The sequence below is a fragment of the Rana temporaria genome, chromosome 1 (genome assembly GCF_905171775.1).
Source record: "Rana temporaria chromosome 1, aRanTem1.1, whole genome shotgun sequence".
Taxonomy (NCBI): Eukaryota; Metazoa; Chordata; class Amphibia; order Anura; family Ranidae; genus Rana; species Rana temporaria.
In genome coordinates, this window is record NC_053489.1 from 239316462 (window position 1) to 239337651 (window position 21190).

Consider the following 21190-nt stretch of genomic DNA (forward strand, 5'->3'; position numbering starts at 1 on the left):
CTTCGGATGCCTCCTTCGGCCGCAAGGTGTTACAGGCGGCAGTTTAAGGTTGGAGTTCCTCCGTTGAGAAACTCCGGTTTTTGTTTGGGGTGAAGCTTGGTTTGCTGTGTTGTTTTCCCACCCCTCAATTTTTTTTGACACTGCTTGGGGACGTCCCTAAGGTCAAAGGCTGCTGTGTCCGTCCATGAACGGAAGAGAAAATAGGATGTTTGTACTCACCGTAAAATCAATTTCTCTGAGTTCATGGACGGACCCAGCACCCACCCCTCCTTTTGTTTGTACTGCTTGTTACGAACTGGAGCTGCTGAGGCAGAGTGTGGGTTATACCCAGGGGACCACGCCCCCTGGGAGGAGCTGTACTGAGGAAAGTGTTTCTGCCTAATCTCTCCTTGAAGGAAGGATATAATACCCTAAGATCAAAGGCTGCTGTGTCCGTCGATGAACTCAGAGAAATGGATTTTACTGTGAGTACAAAAATCCTATTTTTGCGATTCGTCACTGCGTCACTTTAACTGACAATTGCGCGGTCGTGCGACATGGCTTCCAAACAAAATTGGCGTCCTTTTTTTCCCACAAATAGAGCTTTCTTTTGGTGGTATTTGATCACCTCTGCGGTTTTTAGTTTTTGCGCTATAAACAAAAATAGAGCGACAATTTTGGAAAAAAAAAAATATTTTTTACTTTTTGCTATAATAAATATCCCCCAAAAATATATAAAAAATTATTTTTTTTCCCTCAGTTTAGGCCGATACGTATTCTTCTACATATTTTTCGTTAAAAAGAATCGCAATAAGCGTTTGATTGGTTTGCGCAAAAGTTATAGCGTTTACAAAATAGGGGATCGTTTTATGGCATTTTTATTACTAGTAATGGCGGCGATCAGTGATTTTTATCGGTACTGCGACATTATGGCGGACACTTCGGACACTTTTGACACATTTTTAGATCCATTGGCATTATTATAGCGATCAGTGCTATAAAAATGCATTGATTACTATAAAAATGCCACTGGCAGGTAAGGGGTTAACACTAGGGGGCGAGGAAGGGGTTAAGTACGTTCCCTGGGTGTGTTCTAACTGAAAGGGGGGTGGGACTGACTTGGGGGAAATGACAAATCGCTGTTCATACATTGTATGAACAGGCGATAGGTCATTTCCCCCCCTGACAGGACCGGGAGCTGTGTGTTTACAAACACAGCTCCCGGTTCTCGCTCTGTAACGAACGATCGTGGGTGCCCGGCGGCGATCGCGCCTGCCGGGCATGCGCGCAGGGATCAGGGACGAGCGGGGGTCCTGCGCCCCTATTGGCTGAAAGGCGAGATGACGTATAGCTACGTGATCTCGCCCAGCCGTGCCGACCTACCGCCGTATAACTGCGGCGGCTGGTCGGCAAGTAGTTAAGTGATTGTAAAGGTTCTTTTTTTTTTTTTTTTTTAAATAACAAACATGTTATACTTACCTGCCCTGTGAAAGGGTTTTGCACATGGCACCTCCTGATCTTCCTCTTATGGGGTGCCCTAGTGGCGCTCCTGGCTCCTCCCCTTCATCGTTTGTCCCCAAGGAGAGCCGCTTTCCATGGGGGCGTGCTCTCATGTCCCGCTGCTGCGTCCATTGACACAGACAGTGGGACTCGGCCCCTCCCCCCGCTCCCGTGTCAATGTATTTAACCACTTCTTTTCCCAGCCATAGTCAAATGACGTCCACAGATGGGATCTCCCATCCTGGGTGGACGTCATATGACGTCCTCGGCTTTCTGCCGCTACTCCGTCCCCCGATGGGGGGTAATGAAGTGGCGGTGGAGCGGCGGCAGCGGGCGGCGGAGCTTTAAATGTGGATTACCGGCTCCCATATACAGAGCTGCAGCAGCAGGGTGCATTGTGCCAGCCATCCACCCACCCACCCACTGACCCACAGCAGGGAGCAAGGCCAGCCACCCACCCATAGCAGGGTGCACCGTGCAAGCCAGCCACTGACCCACAGCAGAGAGCCAGGCCAGCCACCCACAGCAGGGTGTACCGTGCAAGCCAGCCACTGACCCACAGCAGGGAGCTAGGCCAGCCACCCACAGCAGGGTGCACCGTGCAAGCCAGCCACTGACCCACTCACTGACCCACAGCAGGGAGCCAGGCCAGTCATCCACAGCAGGCTGCACCGTGTCAGCCAGCCACCGACCCACCCACTGACCCACGGCAGACCCACAGGCCATGGCCAGCAGGACCCACAGGTCCATAGCCAGCAGGACCCCCAGGTGCACAGGCAGCTCCCAGCAGGACCCACATGTGTGGGTCCTGCTGGGAGCTGGCCACTGACCTATGGGTCCTGCTGGCCACTAGCCTAGGGTGACCTGAGGACACTGTCCCTGGACCAAGTCTGTCCCCAATTTGTTCCTGCTTTGCAGGGCCAATTGGGAGCGGGTGCACCGCGAGATGGAGCAGTGGGAGGGCGCCCAGGGTTTGTGCCCATTGGGCTGCCTCGGAGGGGGAGCGCCACCAGATTTCACAGAGTGGGGATCTCCCACTTACCTGGCGGCCACTGTCATACGAAGTCCCGCCTCTTGGACTGGCTCCTATGATAGACAGCACACGGATGATGTTCATCATAGAAGTGGCCACGCTGGGTAAGTGAGAGATCTCGCTCTGTGTAATCTGGCTGCTCTCCTCTCTAATCCCCAGGCACTGGTGAGGATGCACTGATGGGCACTAATGAGGCTGCGCTGATGGGCACTGGTGAGGCTGCGCTGATGGGCACTGGGGATGGTGAGCTTATTCGGTGGTTCAAAGGACCTCTTGACTGGACTTGCCCCCCAGGCCTAAGGCTGCCAGCCCTCCCCTGGAAGGGAGCCTGCCGAGTGGCTACAATAGAAATGGAGCTGCGGCACCGCCCACCCCCCTGCCCCTGGTCTGTCATCTGTGACCTATTGTGGAAAGGGGTGGCGGGTGAGCGGTGCCGCCGCTCAATTTCTATTGTAGTTACTCGGCAGGCTTCCTTCTTGTTTATAAGTCGTCTGTAGTCTTCTGGAAAATGGTTGACTTTAATTTGTTCCCCCTCAGCCTTCAGTAATGGCGGCGGAGACACTGCTGCTGCCTGCTGGGATATAGAAGGGCTCTAATGGGGGTGGGTGGGACACCTGAGATGTAAGGAAGCACTCCGCTGGCTGGGGACAGTGACACCTGAGATGTAAGGAAGCACTCCGCTGGCTGGGGACAGTGACACCTGAGATGTAAGGAAGCACTCCACTGGGGACAGTGACACCTGAGATGTAAGGAAACACTCCACTGGGGACATTGACACCTGAGATGTAAGGAAACACTCCGCTGGGGACAGTGACACCTGAGATGTAAGGAAACACTCCGCTGGCTGGGGACAGTGATATCAGGGCTCCCACTCATTCTGCATTATGGGGAGTTGAACTATTTAATTTCATATTACATTGTAATAATAGATGAGTCTGTGATGGGGGATCTTTTATGAGGGGCTTTGTGATGGATGACCTTATATGGGGGCTTTTTGATGGGGGGAATCTGTGATGGGGGATCGGCGACTCCTCCTCGCAAGAACTAACCCCCTTTATGCGAGCTCTCTCGCATATGGGTAAGTTCTTGCGGGCGCGCTCCCTTGATAGAGTCGGCGGCTATAGCCGCCGACTGTATCACTTGGCCAATGTGTGTGTGTGGGGGGGGGGGCGGCATTGAAGGACCCGGCCTTGGGGCGGCACAGGGAGTAAATCCAGGCCTGCCCACCAGAGTACCCGCCACCAGAGTACCCGCCACCTCACCATCTGCCACCAGAGTACCTGCCACCAGAGTACCTGCCACCTCACCACCTGCCACCAGAGTACCTGCCACCTCACCACCTGCCACCTCACCACCTGCCACCAGAGTACCTGCCACCTCACCACCTGCCACCAGAGTGCCAGCTCACCAGAGTACCCGCCACCTGCCACCAGAGTACCTGCCATCAGAGTACCTGCCACCTCACCAGAGTACCTGCCACCTCACCACCTGCCACCAGAGTACCTGCCAGAAACCAGTACCTGGTTGAGAAATGAGATGTGTAATTTATGCTTGTAGAACGCCTGACAGTGCTACTTCAATGTTGGGCCTCTGTATGTGGCCAGGCTGTGTAAAAGTCTCACACGTGGTATCGCCATACTCAGCAGGAGCAGCAGAATGTATTTTGGGGTGTCATTTTTGCTATGTACATGCTATGTTTTGGAAATATCTTCTAAATGGACAACTTTGTATAAAAAAAATGCATTTCATTTTTTTCCCACATATTCCAAAAACTTCTGGAAAAAAATGAACCGTTCAAAAGACTCATTATGCCTCATAGATTATACATTGGGGTGTTAGCTTTCCAAAATGGGGTCATTTTGTGGGCGTTTCCATTGACCTGGTGCTCCAGGGCCTTCAAAAGTGTGATAGGTTGTCATCAAATGAGATGTGCAATTTTTGCTCGTAGAACGCCTGACGGTGCTACTTGGATGTTAGACCTCTACTGTATATGTGGTCAGGTTGTGTAAAAGTCTCACACATGTGGTATCACTATACTCAGGAGGAGTAGCAGAATGTATTTTGGGGTGTCATTGCAAGTATGCATGTGCTGTGTAAGAGAAATGACTTGTTATGACAATTTTGTGGAAAAAAATAATGTATTTCCCAAGAATTGTGGGAAAAAATTACAACTTCAAAAAACTCACCATGCCTCTTACTAAATACATTGGAATGTCTGCTTTCCAACAAGGGGTAATTTGGGGGGTATTTGTACTTTCCTGGCTTGTTAGGGTCTCAAGAAATTAGATAGGCCTTCAGTACATCAGGTGTGATCAGATGTGATCATTTTCAATGATTTGCACCATAGCTCTATAGCTCTATAGCTTTCACAGAGACCAAAAAATATACACTTTTTTTGGTTATTTGTACTAAAGATATGTAGTAGTATACATGTTGGCCCAAATTTATGAAGAAAAATTACTTATTTGCAAAATTTTACACTAGAAACTAAAAAGAGGTGTGTTTTTTTTTTTCAAAAATTTCTATTTTTTTCGCTTATATTGCAAAAAATAAAAAACCCAACAGTGATTAAATACCACCAAAAGAAATCTCTGTGAGAAAAAAAATGATAAAAAATTGGTTTAGGTACAGTGTAGCATGACTGAGTAATTGTGATTCAAAGTGTGAGAGCGCTGAAAGCTAAAAATTGGTCTGGGAAGGAAGGGTGTATAAAAGCCCTGTATTGAAGTGGTTAAATGACAGCAGCGGAAGCCAATGGCTTCTGCTGCTATCAATCTATCCAATTGGGACTGAGACAGCGGCTGGAGCCACTGGGCTCATGCACATCACTAGAATGGATGGGCTCAGGTAAGAAAAAGAGGGGGGGGGGCTCTGGGGACAGCTACAGTATCAGAAGTTTTTTTGAATGCATTCTATGCATTAAGGTGAAAAACCTGGAGTCTTTACAATGCCTTTAAAGCCTCGTACACACGATCAGTCCATCCGATGAAAACGGTCTGAAGGACAGTTGTCCTAGGTTAACCGATGAAGCTGACTGATGGTCCGTCGTGGCCACACACCATCAGTTAAAAAAACGATCGAGTCAGAACGCGGTGATGTAAAACACAACGACGTGCTGAAAAAAACGAAGTTCAATGCTTCCAAGCATGCGTCGACTTGATTCTGAGCATGCGTGGATTTTTAACCAATGGTTTTGTATACTAACGATCGGTTTTGAGCTATCGGTTAGCAATCCATCGGTTAAATTTTAAAGCAAGTTTGCTTTTTTTTTAACCGAAGGTTAAATAACCTATGGCGCCCACACACGATCGGCTTGGACCAATGAAAACGGTCCATCAGACCGTTTTCATCGGTTTAACCTATCGTGTGTATGAGCCTTTAGGTTGAAAAAGACATAGGTCCATTCAGTTCAGCCTATGTAAACTGGCAGGCAGACTTCCTCAGCTGACAGCACCTGAATCCAGGTGAATGGGAACTAAAGCCAGAGGTGCTCCAGAGCCTGTGTCACAGGTGGAGGATGTCAGATGTGGACCTCCAGATTCAAACAAACTGCACAGGTTTATCACCAGGTGCAAGGATCCTCTGGCGGGAGCAGTAGATACTGTGGTAGCTCCACAGGATTAGTACAATCTACATTTTCCCTGAATCTCCCTCCTCGTCTACTTTGCAGGATTGAGATGGCATACGATCCAATGATATTTATAGCTCTGGACTGACCCAGGGAGGTGTGGTATTCCTACTTCATCAGACTCCTGGCAGATGCTCCATAAGCACTTCAAGATCTTCAGTATTTTCTATCCCAAGGACCAGTTTACCACTCTGCTTCATGCTTGCTGGGGCTATAATGGCATGACTGATAAAGTTCAGGTCTTAAGGGATAGAATTAAGAAATCCATTTCCAGAAATGTATACTACCACACATGAAAGACATATTCCTCTTGCTCTGAGGAAAGACTTTCATCCTAGAAAGTAGTTTGTGGGCCATATCCTGCTATTTTACAATTGGGGAAATAAATAAATAAGTCAATGCTATGGTGTTATTAGGCTGTTGGCAAAAGAATAGGTTGGCATACAAATCCTACAGCATATACTGAAGGTCAGTTTTTTCAGCGTCAAAGTGAAATCCATAATGAAAACAAATCATCCAAAAATGGCAACCGCCATGCGAAAAATATGTGCACTTACAAAAAGAAGACATTATCAAATCAAATATCATGAAAAGTCTCTGAGTAAAGTCCATAAAAAAGTGGCAAAGAAAATCAGTGCTCCACTGTCAGATCTTGATTGCTCACAAATTCACCAGTGTATAGACACACACCATCACCCTTCAGATTGGACACTCACCAGACTCGGTGCTACAGCAAGTGTAGCCCATACAGCATGGTTCTATAATGGCACCTGCCAAGAGCTTCAGTCAAGCGTCTTCTCCTAGGTAATGTATATGCCCAAAATAGGCTGCTGCCCCAAGCTTTGTTGAATAAAAGCTCACACAAGGAGCAGACCAAAGATGGTCATAGTGCAGTAAAATTGATTATGTTGAAATGCCATCCATCTTAAAATCCATGATAAAATGCCACAAAATGGTACAGCTGTACACTTTACATCGCGCCTGCTGCAGACAGGAGTATGCAGTGGTGTGACATAAGCATGTAAGCCCCACATTGATGCATTTCTTCCAGTGGGACATCTTTAGGAGACCGCTAGCATTGAGTACCTCCATGTTTTTTTTACACTGTTCCACTCCACCTCAATGGAGGGGGAATGGAGCTCTCAGCCATCTTCCCATTGACATACGAGAAGTGCCATTTTGCCAGAGGTTCTGCCATCTTCCCATGGACATACCATAGGAAATATTTTACCGGAGTGTCTGCGAACCCAAACCTCCTACTAACAACAAACTATAGCAGCTTGGAAGTGTTCAATTGCATATAATAATGCCATGTTAGCTGTTACCAGGCATCACCACCAACTTGCACATCATTTACGGAGTGGTAACAACCAAGAGTTGGAGAAAATTATCACTGTATTCTCCAATTCTCAATAACAGAGGATTGCTACCATTAATTATTGGTCTGGATCAGGTCTGGACCAGCATTTTATCGTGAGTACAATCAAGGGTTAAATTGTACGTTGCCCCTACATTTCATATTCCTGACTGTGTGTGTGTTTTCCCTTGTACTTGTGTAAAAATGTATTCTATTATCTTTGTATTTTTTCCTTTATGCAAAATTCCTGGTGATCTTGCCAGTCCCCTGCTTTCCAGCCAACCACTCTAGGAATATAATTAACTCTTGTGTGTAAGGCTGTAAGCAATCTCCTCCCTCCCTCTACTCCTACCACTATTAGTAGCTGGCAGTAAAGTCAACGAAAGATTACTGCCAACCCCTCTATTCCACTAAGCTATACTACACTGTGCACATGTTTGTAAAAAAATATGCCTCTAAATACCTTCTGTCAGATCTTTTCTGGTCAGTTACGTGACCTCCAGCCACTCTTCCCCCAATCTAAGGGCTATAGTGGGAGGGGCTGAGCGGACAGCATAGCAGTAACGTGACCTCCTGGCTGATGTCAGAGGGGGATCTTGCTTCTATGCCTTTACAACCACTTGAGGCCATTCTGTCTTTAGCCATGAGACTGTTGCCATGAGACTGAAGTCTCTTTTTGAAAAACAAGTATGGGCTTTTAGTATGTATTACTGTATAGTACTGTAAAGCTTTTTTTTTTTTAATTAACAATCTCAGCATTATTTTATGCTAAACTAAACCTGTTTTCTATGTTGAGACTGTATTAACATACAGGGTAAACGTGTTGACTCTTTCTGCAGGCGTATCTCTTTTAAAGGTTCAGTTTCTGAGCAGCAGATCCGTGAGAGCAGTGTGGAGTTTTTGAGGGGCTACTTGAGTGACATTATTGATGCCATTTTGGGCTCAGTAGAACAATGCCCACCAGGTATGCGTCTTTGCTTCAAGCAGTTACATAAGCGTGTGGAGGAACGTTTTCTTGGGGCAGCAAGTCAGGTGAGAATAACATTTTCATTCCCACCAGCATGTCATAGGGGGAGCATTTTGACACCACAGGATCTGCAACAACTCTGTTAGTAAATAACCTTGTGAAAATGGGAATGTTCCCACATATTCCTGCATGAAAAACCTGGTGGGAGGGAGAGACTGTACTTCAATGGGTACCTTCCAATAATGTTTTCTGCTTGAAACCAGGATGTGAAGTATGCAGCCATCAGTGGTTTCCTCTTCTTGCGTTTTTTTGCTCCCGCCATCCTGACACCTAAACTGTTCCACTTACGAGAGCATCACGCTGATCCACGCACTGCACGCACTTTACTGCTGCTGGCTAAGGTATTCCTCAGAATAAGAGGAAGTTTAGCTTTTCTCAGACTGTGTTTTTTTGCCATGCATGCTATTTTTAGTTTGTATTGCCACTTAAGTCTGTGTTATTTCCTTTATGTATTTGTCAGTCTTTTTACCTCTACTTTGGATTCCTTTCAAATTAATGTATTTCAGAATTTTCAGTGTGTTTCATGTATCAACAGTTACACTGAATGCTACTTGTTTTTTTTCTTTATTATTATAATAGTGATATATATTATAAACACAAAAAGTCCCTGGCATACTTTCAAGATAATATAATCGTATTATTTTTCTCCACTGCGCATGGTAAAAACAGAGGTTCTTGTTGCATATATTTGCAAATCATTGGAAGTCACATTGTCACATCATTGGCACCTCGACCAAGTGTACCACAAGCTGGCAATACAGAGAAAATTCCAGCTGGTTCTTGATGAACCAGCTGAAATTCACTATGTAGGTGTCTTAGTCAGCCCCCTCTCACTCGACATCCTTTGATTCAAAAATTGTCAGGTGAGCGGTGGCTGCATCCAGCTGCTGCTCGGTATTCTGATAGCCACTAGCGGCAGTTTTAAGAATACAATAGCTTGACAGAAGGGATTCCTCCATCCATGTTGTTGACAAAGATAGAGTAATCTGGTAGATATTTTCTGTCCAGCCTGCAGGCTGAATGAAAAATATATCCATGTATAGCCAGCTTAATTCAAAACTATCTGAATTACCAGCTATGGGACATTACCAGCAATGCACAAACTAGATTCAGGCTCATGTGGAAGCAATCCCTTCCTCCTCAAAGCTACACATCAATAGCCCAGACAAGGCATCATTTATAGGGCAATAATTTCACAATCTTCTCTGCCCCCTTGTATGCGCAGAGCTGTAGAAAGAGGAATCTACTGCCATCAGCTCATTTGTTAAGATAAAACGCTCACATGATGGGTTACCCTGTGTCTCAGCAGTTATGCAGTCAGTATGTGCACCGGTTGACATACAGAACAAGAAAGACCTCTACAAATTTTGTATTTCACAAATATCATGAAAAAGGGAAAATTTAAGCTGAAAAGCCACATCAAAAATTGCATTTAAGTACTTTATAAATTGCACTCATAATGTATATTAAAAACTGAAAAAAAAAATACTATAGTTAACCTCCCTAGCGGTATGATTATTTCAGATTTTAGGTGCTGAAAGCGGTACCATTATTTGCAAGGAAATATGGCGTTTTACATTGTAGGCCTGTAATTCTTTGGAATAACTCACTTAAATCTGACCAAACAAGAGTCTAGTAGGTATCCCGGGTATGAATTAAATGTTTTTTTATAAATTATAATATAATATAATAAATAATTATAACAAATAATAATATAATTTATAATAAAAATTATTCAATAATGTAATCAACTCAAAATCACAGAAATTTGCTCAGTTGCAGAATTGTCATTTTTTTATGACGAATTTCCCCACAAATCGCTATCGCTCAATTCTGCAAGTGATTATAATTTATTATCGCTGTTTTCTAGCTGCTCTAAAACCGTTTTTGACTTAAAGGGACACTTTTGGTTGCTATAGACAATCTACAGTTTACAGGCAGAAAGAGCAGTTTTTATTATATAAAAGAACATGTAGGGCACTGGACAGACCACTAGGGACAGGGGGGGTGTGTATTTTTTACATACAGTACTGTAATCTATAAGATTACAGTATACTGTATGTAAGGTGTTTGTTTACCTTTTTGAATTTGGCGCCGATCTCCGCCCCCATGCGTCGTAACGTCGCAGGGAACGGAGATCGGCGGCACACAGAGGCACTGTGTGAATCGAGCGAGCACCCGCTCGCTCACACAGCGCGGTGGCATCGCTGGATCCAGGGACAAGGTAAGTAAACACTGCCTGTGGATTCGGCGAGCCTGAGTCTGACTCTGGGTTACCGATTGCAGCACAAAAATTTAACCCTGAGTCAGACTCGGGAACACCGCCAGGGGGGTTAAATAGCATTGTGCAAAGATCAAATATATGCAATTTACTATTGTCATGCTACCTTAAGCCTCGTACACACGATCGGACTTCCATAGGACAAATCTGAAGATTTTTGTCTGAAGGGCGTTGTCCGTGAACTTTTTCTGCATACAGACGGTAGAACATTTTCAGGCAACATACACCAAACTATGTAGTTTTTCAGCTCTTTACCGCCACCCTTTGGGCAAATTCTGCTATTGTCTGATGTTTAGCATTTGTTGGGAGCATGCGTGTTTGTACTTTGGATTTTAGTCCAATGAATTTGCGTACACACGATCGGATAATCAGATGGAACACATTTGTTGTCGGACAATTTGAGAGCATGCACAGCCAACAATTGTCCGATGGAGCCTACAGACGGTCGGATTATCTGACAAAACACGTCCATCGGACAATTGTTGTCGGAACATCTGATCGTGTGTACGGGCCTTCACTTGTGTAACAATAGGTATGGTATTGACCATTGGTTTTATTATCTGAAGTCAGACATGCTCATTGTCTAATATATTATTTGCTTATGTTTATTCTTTATTTCTAGGTAGTACAGAGTATTGGTAATCTTGGGCAGCAGCTGGGTCACGGAAAGGAACAGTGGATGTCTCCTTTACATCCTCTTATTCAGCAGAGTGTGGGCCGCTTAAGAGATTTCTTAGACAAACTCACAGACATGGAGAGCGATGTTGGTGTGTGGTATTAGTAGACAGTAAATCTGACTGCCATCTTTCATCTGTATTCATCCTCCTCAATTTACATTTCACTAAAGTCCTGCTGTTTGTCTCTGTCTTCCTCACACCTGTTCTCCTTTCTGTATGATGTGCCTCTGACACTTAATATGGATGGAAAAGGGATTCAGATGAATGTCTGTTACCAGGATACTGGATGCTGCTTCTCACCTTGCATTTTCATTAAACCTTGCACGCAGTTGCTGTTGTGTTCTTTGCTATAACACAAAAAACAAACAGGCTGAATTAAGCAGCTGCTAAATACACTTTAGACTGGATTCACACTTGAACGTCAGTGTATTAAGGAGATTTTGATGATTTTTGTTTTTTTGTGGGCCAAAAATGCCCACATCTGCCTGAAATAAAGCTCCTGTATTTTTTTCGAGTGACAGATGTCTAGTGACAGCAGTCATTTAAAATAGGATTTTTATTATTAAGCATTTTGTAGCTTTGAGTTACAGGTATGAATGGGCATTGGAGGGCCCAGAAAGCACCTCTTTGACATTTTCCAATTTAGCTTGTGTCTGCTTATAAAAAACAAAAGCCACAGGGTTGCTTTTACCATGATGTACTTGCAGACCCATGGCCAGGGTAATAGGATAATAAGGTAAAGCACTTAAAATAACATGCACACAGTTCTAGCAATGTAAAAGCACATTATGGGTAAGATTTACTAAAATTGGTGCACTTAGAATCTGGTGCAGCTCTGCATGGTAGCGAATCAGCTTCTAAATTCAGTTTGTTCAATTAAGCTTTGCAATAAAACCTGGGAGCTGATTGGTTTCTATGCAGAGTTGCACCAGATTTTGCACTTCTAGGCTTTAATAAATAACTACCACTGGTGTTGTACAACCTTTTTTTCTCTTCTGTTCATGGACGGACACAGCATCATTGACCTTAGGGTTATATACCTTCCTTTCAGGAGAGACTTAGACAGAAAAAAACAGCACTTCAAGTGTTAAAACACTTCTTTCAGTACAGCACCTCCCAGGGGGTGGGTCCCCCGGTTACATCCCACTCTCTGCACATGCAGCCCCAGTTTTTTTTCTGCCTAACGTTAGGAGAAGACATGGCTCCTCAGGGACCATGTGCTCTGGAGGTTTTTAGGCGATTTTTTCACTTTTATTTTATTTTTCCTGCATTTTTTGGATCCTGGGATATACAATCATCAACTGCCGACTGGGTGACAGGCTGGATCCTCGATCCTTGTAGTTCCCCCATGTTCGCCATCGAGCGTGTGCCGGCCTTTAGCTATGCGCTGGGCCATCCACGACATTCCCCGTGCTCCAGGGATGGCCGGTGAGCGACATGCTCCAGGGCACACATATGACCGGTCTCTATGACCGTGTCACAGTGTGCCGGGCGGACAGCCATGCCGCCAAGCGGACGTTGGTTCTGTCTGGAATGCCTCCAGCCGGTGGTCGCAGGACGGGTAAGTAGTATCCCCTTGCCTTGGCATGGTGGTTTGGCTGGTGCATTCCTGCGGAGGTCGACTGAGGGTTTGCCCTGCTTTCCTCTCTCCCTTCCTCTCCCTCCTTCCCCGTTTTTCTGGGTGGCGGCCGTGATGTGGGGGGTCCCTGGGGGCTCCGTTTCTCCCGGGGGGCTGCGCTGCTGTGGGGTGCTATTTTTCTGTCTGGTATGATAATGTGTGTGCTGGGAGGGGGGCCTGCAGGGCCTGGTGTTTTTACTGTGTTCTGCTGTTTGTCACTGTATTTTTAAAACACGTGTATGGCCGCCATTTTGCCGCTGACGCGCCTCTATTGACTCGGTGGCCATTTTCTTGTAGTCCGCGTGCTGTTTTTTTGCATGTCGGCGGCCATCTTGGAAAAGTTTTGGCCTCTAGTGACCAGAATAACGGCGCCAAAAAGCTCTCAGCACTCTTCACGGCGCCTGCGCATAGCCTGTGCGCAGGCGCCGTGAAGAGCCGAGACCTACTCCGGCTGTCTTCCGGGAGCGTGACGTGCCAGAGCCGGCCGTCAATCATCCTCCCTCTCCATAGGCACGCCCATTCCCCGCGGGAGTCGGAATCTTCAATGTGCAATAGCACTGTGAGTACGGGGATAAAAAAATACAGATAGGCATACTGTAGCTCGCGCTACTATGCCGAATGTAATGCTAGACTGATGTTAAGGAGGGTGAACCACCGCTTTAAGGTTGAAGTTCCTCCGTTGAGGAACTCTGGTTTGTTTGGGGTGAAGCTTGGTTTGCTGTGTTTTTTTCCCACCCCTCAACATTTTTTGACACTGCTTGGGGACGTCCCTAAGGTCAATGCTGCTGTGTCCGTCCATGAACTGAAGAGAAAATAGAATTTTTGTACTCATCGTAAAATCCATTTCTCTGAGTTCATGGACGGACACAGCACCCACCCCTCCTTTGTTTGTACTGCTTGTTTACAAACTGGGGCTGCATGTGCAGAGAGTGGGATGTACCCGGGGGACCTGCAGGTGCTGTACTGAAAGAAGTGTTTTAACACTTGAAGTGCTGTTTTTTCTGCCTAAGTCTCTCCTGAAAGGAGGTTTATATAACTCTAAGGTCAATGCTGCTGTGTCCTTCCATGAAATCAGAGAAATGGATTTTACGGTGAGCACAAAAATACTATTTTTTTTTTCCTTGTAACATGAATAAAAAACAAGAAACCGAAAAACAACATGCACAATTCTTATTTATTTCTGTTTTTTTTTGTTTTGTTATTAAATTTTTTGTTTTGAAAAAGGCATGGGTAAACAGTCTCAATGGACAACCATGTTAATAAGCTCAACACAGCCCTGACACAGCTGAGGGAATACAGAGTGCAGCTAGTACAATTCAAAACCTCAAATACAAACATTGGGACCTTTTAATTGAGAGCGAGTGACGCAATAGATTAAGACCCCTTTCACACTGAGGAGTTTTTCAGGCGGTACAGCGCTAAAAATAGCGCTGCTATACCGCCTGAAAAACTCCTGCCCAGCAACCTCAATGTGAAAGCCGGAGGGCTTTCACACTGAGGCGATGCGCTGGCAGGAGAGAAAAAATCTCCTGCTAGCAGCATCTTTGGAGCGGTGAGAGGAGCGGTATGTATACCGCTCCTTCACCGCTCCTTCCCATTTAAAACAATGGGAAACCTCGGCAATACCGCCCGCAATGCGCCTCTGCGGAGGCGAATTGCTGGCGGTATTAACCCTTTATCGGCCGCTAGCGGGGGTTAATACTGCACCGCTAGCGACCGAATCCCGCGGCAAATCTGACGGTATAGCGCCGCTATTTTTAGCGGCGCTATACCGCCACCACGACTCCCACCCCAGTGTGAAAGGGGCCTAATAAAGACAAAGGTCTCCATGAGGAACATACAAGAGTCCCATAACGGCTTCCTGCCGGAGAGGCAATCCCACTGCCTTTTGTCCAAAAATAAGAAACATTTTTATTTTATTTTTGCAGATTTTTATATTCAGGAAAGGGTAGTAAATTAAATCATAAAAGGCAAAGAAAGAGTGAAAAAAAACCATTAAAAAAATAAAATAAAAGGTGGAGGCGGGTGAGCGCACCAGGAAGAAGAGAAGCCAAGATCTGTTTTTACTTTTACTAACCAAATCTGGACACTTGCTGCTGACCTCAAGAGAGTAGAGCTGCTGAGAGTAGTCCAATAGTTGTCCCGGCCCCCCCCCCCTCTATCTTTTTTAAAAAGAGCAATAGGGAAATGTAAACTGTAGTAATCCATAGAAACTAATAAACTTAAGTTCACTGTTGAAAGATGACTGCTGGTTGGTTGCTATATCTTACTTTACCTTGCTCTTTGTACTGCCTTACTGTAGCCTGCAAGGCATCGAAGTGTCCCAGTACAGGAATTTGATTGTTGGACTGTGTAGTCCAGTAGGAGCTGTGATTAAAACTGGGATCATTCTGCTTCCAGCAATACATTTCATGCCTTACGTCACCTTTTATTGCACATTTGTCCTATCGCCTAACTTGTTTGAAAAGAAAATAGTCATTCTTGTGCAGTCCTGGACCCCAAACTTATTTGTGCCACATTTTCACAAATTGAGGTATAAAAAAAAAAAAAAAAAAAAAAAAAGTGACTGTTGCCAATGCTAACCAGTCTAATATCATCTGTCTATTTTTGTTTTTATTAAACGTAGAGAGCTTTTTCTTCAGTTTTTATACATTATTTTTCGAGGGTTTTTTTTTTTTTTAGTACACAAGAGCTAGCGATAAAGTTGATAACAACACAAGATGTGATGGATCTTTTTTGTTATCTCCACAGACTATAAAACTAATCTTCTTTAAGGCAGCTTTATCTTTTATTGACCTCTCTTTAATACCACAAAGACAAGTTTTTAACATATAGTTTCTAGCCTTTGAAGGAATGCAAAGACATTTCCTCGTATCTCGAGGAAATGCCAACCAATATAAGCAGTATGGGCCTGATTCCCAAAAAAGCTGCCTAACTTAACTTTCAGCAGTTAAGTTACACTGACTTAAAATTTCTACCTAAGTGCCTGATCCACAAAGCACTTACCTAGAAATTTCAGGCCGTGTAACTTAAGTGCCTCCGTCGCAAGGCGGTCCTCCTCTCCGGGGGGCGTTTAAAATTTAAATGAGGCGCGCTCCCGCGCCGGCCGTACTGCGCATGCGTGTGACGTCCTTTTCCCGACGTGCAGCGCGCGAACGTAATTGACACCGGGCTTTGTGGATTGCGACGGGACACTAAAGTTGCGACGGGTGAAAAAAAATATACGCGCCGGGAAAACAAATAATTATAAAAAAAAATGACAGCGTCGCTCAGCATGCATTCCTGAGAGGGAGAACTCCATGCCATTTTTCAAAGAAAAAACCGGCATGGGTTCCCCCCCCCCAGGAGCATACCAGGCCCTTAGGTCTGGTATGGGTTGTAAGGAGACCCCCCCAGGCCGAAAATTCGACGTAGGGGGTCCCCCTACAATCCATACCAGACCCGTATCCAAAGCACGCTACCCGGCCGGTCAGGAAGGGAGTGGGGACGAGCGAGCGCCCCCCCCCCTCCTGAGCCGTGCCAGGCCGCATGCCCTCAACATGGGGGGGTTGGGTGCTCTGGGGCAGGGGGGCGCACTGCGGGCCCCCCCACCCCAGAGCACCCTGTCCCCATGTTGATGAGGACAGGACCTCTTCCCGACAACCCTTGCCGTTGGTTGTCGGGGTCTGCGGGCGGGGGCTTATCGGAATCTGGGAGTCCCCTCAAATAAGGGGGCCCCCAGATACCGGCCCCCCACCCTAAGTGAATGGATATGGGGTACATCGTACCCCTACCCATTCACCTGGAGGCAAAAAGTAAAAGTTATTAAACACACAACACAAGGGTTTTTAAAATAATTTATTAGTCTGCTCCGGAGGCCCCCCCTGTCTTCTTTATTAGCTCTAATACCAGGGGGGGCTTCTTCTTCCGCTCTCCGGGGGTCTTCTCCGCTCTCCGGGGGGGGTTTCTTCTTCCGCTCTCCGGGGGGGGGGGTCTTCTCCGCTCTCCGGGGGTCTTCTTCTCTCTTCGCCGCTCTCCGCTGTTGACTCGGCGAACCCCGGTTCTTCTTCAGCTGTCCGGTGCCTTCTTCTTCAGCGCTGGCTGCCTGCTATCTTCGTGTGTTAGCTCAATTACTAGCAGGCAGCCAACGCGGTCTTCTGTGACGTCAGGTTCTTCTCTTCCCTTCTTCCGATATTGACTCGTCGCCTCTTGTCACTGCAATGATGGAAGCGCGCCTTGCATCCCATTTATATAGGCATCACCGTCCCATCATGCTCCGGCAGGTACCCACGTGGTGGGGGCCTACCCACGTGCACCCACCACGTGGGTACCTACCGGAGCATGATGGGACGGTGATGCCTATATAAATGGGATGCAAGGCGCGCTTCCATCATTGCAGTGACAAGAGGCGACGAGTCAACATCGGAAGAAGGGAAGAGAAGAACCTGACGTCACAGAAGACCGCGCTGGCTGCCTGCTAGTAATTGAGCTAACACACGAAGATAGCAGGCAGCCAGCGCTGAAGAAGAAGGCACCGGACAGCTGCAGAAGAACCGGGGTTCGCCGAGTCAACGGCGAAGAGAGAAGAAGACCCCCGGAGAGCGGAGAAGACCCCCCCCCCCCCGGAGAGCGGAAGAAGAAACCCCCCCCGGAGAGCGGAGAAGACCCCCGGAGAGTGGAAGAAGAAGCCCCCCCTGGTATTAGAGCTAATAAAGAAGACAGGGGGGGCCTCCGGAGCAGACTAATACATTATTTTAAAAACCCTTGTGTTGTGTGTTTAATAACTTTTACTTTTTGCCTCCAGGTGAATGGGTAGGGGTACGATGTACCCCATATCCATTCACTTAGGGTGGGGGGCCGGTATCTGGGGGCCCCTTTATTTGAGGGGACTCCCAGATTCCGATAAGCCCCCGCCCGCAGACCCCGACAACCAACGGCAAGGGTTGTCGGGAAGAGGTCCTGTCCTCATCAACATGGGGACAGGGTGCTCTGGGGTGGGGGGGCCTGCAGTGCGCCCCCCTGCCCCAGAGCACCCAACCCCCCCATGTTGAGGGCATGCGGCCTGGCACGGCTCAGGAGGGGGGGGGGGCGCTCGCTCGTCCCCACTCCCTTCCTGACCGGCCGGGTAGCGTGCTTTGGATACGGGTCTGGTATGGATTGTAGGGGGACCCCCTACGTCGAATTTTCGGCGTAGGGGGGGTCTCCTTACAACCCATACCAGACCTAAGGGCCTGGTATGCTCCTGGGGGGGAACCCATGCCGGTTTTGAATTAAAAAATTGCCGTGGAGTTCTCCCTCAGGAATGCATACCAAATGCCGTCGCTTGAATGGGCCTTTAAAAGGTGTGACTAACTTTCCACATTGTAAAACCAGCCCTAGTTTTGCGCAAGCAAAATCGGAACTTACGCAGAAATCACAGTGCTGAAAAGCGTTGTGGATCTGCTTAAGTCCTCATTTGCATACTCAAAGCTGCATTTCAATGAGAAATGCCCCCAGCGGCGGATGCGGTACTGCTTCCTAAGATCTGACCGTGTAAGTGTCTTACACATGTCAGATTTTCTGCCTAACTTTGGAAAAAGCCTTTTGAGGATCGTTTCCAAAGTTAGGCACAGAGATAAGCAGGCTGAACAGCAGTTCCGCCTGCGTATCTCTTTTGGGAATCAGGCCCTATATCCTTAGCCGAGTTACTGATTCCAGGAAATAATGCTGTTATCTTTATGTCAATCACTTAGTAGTCCTAGTATGAACACAGCTAAATGTAATACATCTTAAACGTAATAAATGTTTGTGGTGTTATTGTGTGCAATTACCAGGGCTTTTTTTCAGGGGGAACTTGGGGGAACTCAGTTCCACCACCTTTGGCTCAGACCCTTTGGTGCCTGCTCACCACAATCACTTGTAAACACAGAAGTCTGGTTTCTGTGTTTACAAGTGTCAGCTCTGCACTCTGTGTGTAACCCCCCCTGAACCCTGCACTCTGTATGTAATGCAATCCTTATATTTAATGCCCCTTTAAGACCCTTCTACTGTTTGTGAAATCTGAACAGGTCGTGGTTGAGTTCCTGCACCTATTTTCTGAAAAAAAAAAGCTCTGGCAATTACAAAATGTTTGTCTCATGTACATAATAAGGTCCGTGTGTGGTTGACTGCCATGTTCATCCACAAGAAAGTCTTTAGTAATGTTTTTGCTGTTATAGATTTACAAGCATTTCTTGAATATGCCTGACTGGTGTTGGTGTAAAGCATTCTGACTCTTTTCCCTGGTGTGTCATGGATACTGCAAAATGCTTCATCTCAGGCCTGGAGGCCTAAAAAGTTCATATGTTTTAGTACTTTCTGACATCTGTTCCAACATTCAGTTACTCATCTGTTTAATTCTCTCTCTTGTAGAGTGTGGACAGACATCTCGCACTCTTTTTCATCCATCGGTCACTATTAAAGAAGGTTTTTTACACAAGCGTAAAGCTGAAGCTGTAAATCTGGTTACTCGTTTTACTTTCAAGAAGAGATACTTTTGGCTCAGTAGCCAGACTCTATCCTATTCCAAAACACCAGATTGGCAGGTAAGTGGCATATAAAGTAAGGCACATAATCATAGAACAGAGATCATTGGCTCTCAAGCAGAGAAATTACAAAACCTTGTGTGGGACCATAAAAGGAGCCAATGTTTGATTTATTGGTGTCCTAAGCTAATGCCCCATTCTAGTATAATGTTTACCTGTGCCCAGGTGACACCGCAACCCCAACTGTTTTCCTCTACTCTCTACTTCTGCTTGGGCCCTTCTTCAGGTGTCCACCTGGGAGCCTGCATGACAGAGACCCTTCCTGTTGGATGCTCAGTGGCAGGGTCCTCTTAGCATCCAGAAAAGGACAAAGTCATTACAGAGAGATGGTAGGGGAATGGCAATCTTGGGCTCTACTGGCAACACTGAATTTGCAGTCTCCCCAAAATGGGGTTTTAACTCGATACCTCTGACAATTTCGATTTTTGCCAAATTGGAAGGATTGGTCAATGTTCATTTGGTGTATCCTTCTTTACACCTAAAGTGTAACTCAACTTTTGTTGAGAAAAAAAACATTCCTCTCTGGGTGGTCAATGTACATTCCAAGGATTTTAACAAGCTTTGTTGCAGGTTCCTACTTTTTTGATATTCTGAAGAAATAGCGGTCTATGTCCATGTGTAAAATGAAGGTGCATTGGAGTACTTTCATCATAAATCAGCAGCTGCCCTTGCTGGGCTCTAATGAGGAACGTGGCAGGGTCTGCATCCCTTTAGATGTCCCTTTAGGAGTATCTCACAAAAAATGCACATGGATGAAACAAATCTCCCTACACAAGTTTTATCTGTAATCATCTTCCTATATTCTTTAGAATTCTTAAATGAATTCTTACGGGTAAGAATTTTTACTTCATTCAGCACTAGGAGTGTGGTTCTGACATACTCTATGTGACAACTGATTGGAGGAAAGGCACACACCCCCCCCCCCTCCACATTAGCAGAAGGAGGAAAATGCTTTCAGAGCTGTGCTTTTACAAGACAAGCTTTGTGCTAATCTATTTATAGCAACCTCCCACAACACACACTCCAGACTGCCTTCTCAGAGAACTGGTCAGAAGTTATCATGCTGATGACGGGGGGGTATGTGCTGATTGTTTATCAGCGCAGCCCCCCCACGAATGCCTGCCCAGGACCACCAGGGATGCCACCACTGATGACCACCAGGTATGGCATCTCTGGTGGCCATGGGTGGCAGTGTGTGCCCACACATAATGCCAATCAGTGTTCACCAGAAATACCTGCCAGTGCCTCAATAGCAGCGATGCCCATCAGTGCCATCTATCAGTGTAAATCAGTGTCCATCACTGCCACCTATCAGTGCCACCCAAAAGTACCCATCAGTGCAGCCTTTCAGTGCCCATCTGTGCCACCTGTGAGTGCCCATCAGTGCTGCATATTAGTGCCACAAATGTTGAGCAACAAATAAAAACCACAGAGGTAATCAAATACCAACAAAAAAAGCTCTATTTGTGGGAACAAAATTATAAAAAATTTGTTTGGGTACAGTGTAGCATGATCATGCAATTGTCATTTAAACAGCGACAGAGCTGA

At 46.2% G+C, this 21190-nt stretch overlaps 1 protein-coding gene across 3 annotated transcripts in view; it reads left to right on the plus strand.

The window, feature by feature from the left end:
• The window catches only part of RASAL1 (RAS protein activator like 1), a 162234-nt gene that overhangs the window by 133022 nt on the left and 8022 nt on the right, over window positions 1-21190 (plus strand). For 2 of the 3 annotated variants that reach the window (XM_040351928.1, XM_040351930.1), the window contains 4 exons: window positions 8337-8529; window positions 8728-8865; window positions 11428-11572; window positions 19470-19642. In XM_040351928.1, coding sequence (XP_040207862.1) covers window positions 8337-8529; window positions 8728-8865; window positions 11428-11572; window positions 19470-19642 — 649 coding nt within the window. The remainder of the gene's footprint in view (window positions 1-8336; window positions 8530-8727; window positions 8866-11427; window positions 11573-19469; window positions 19643-21190) is intronic. The other variant, XM_040351929.1, reaches the window with a different exon arrangement.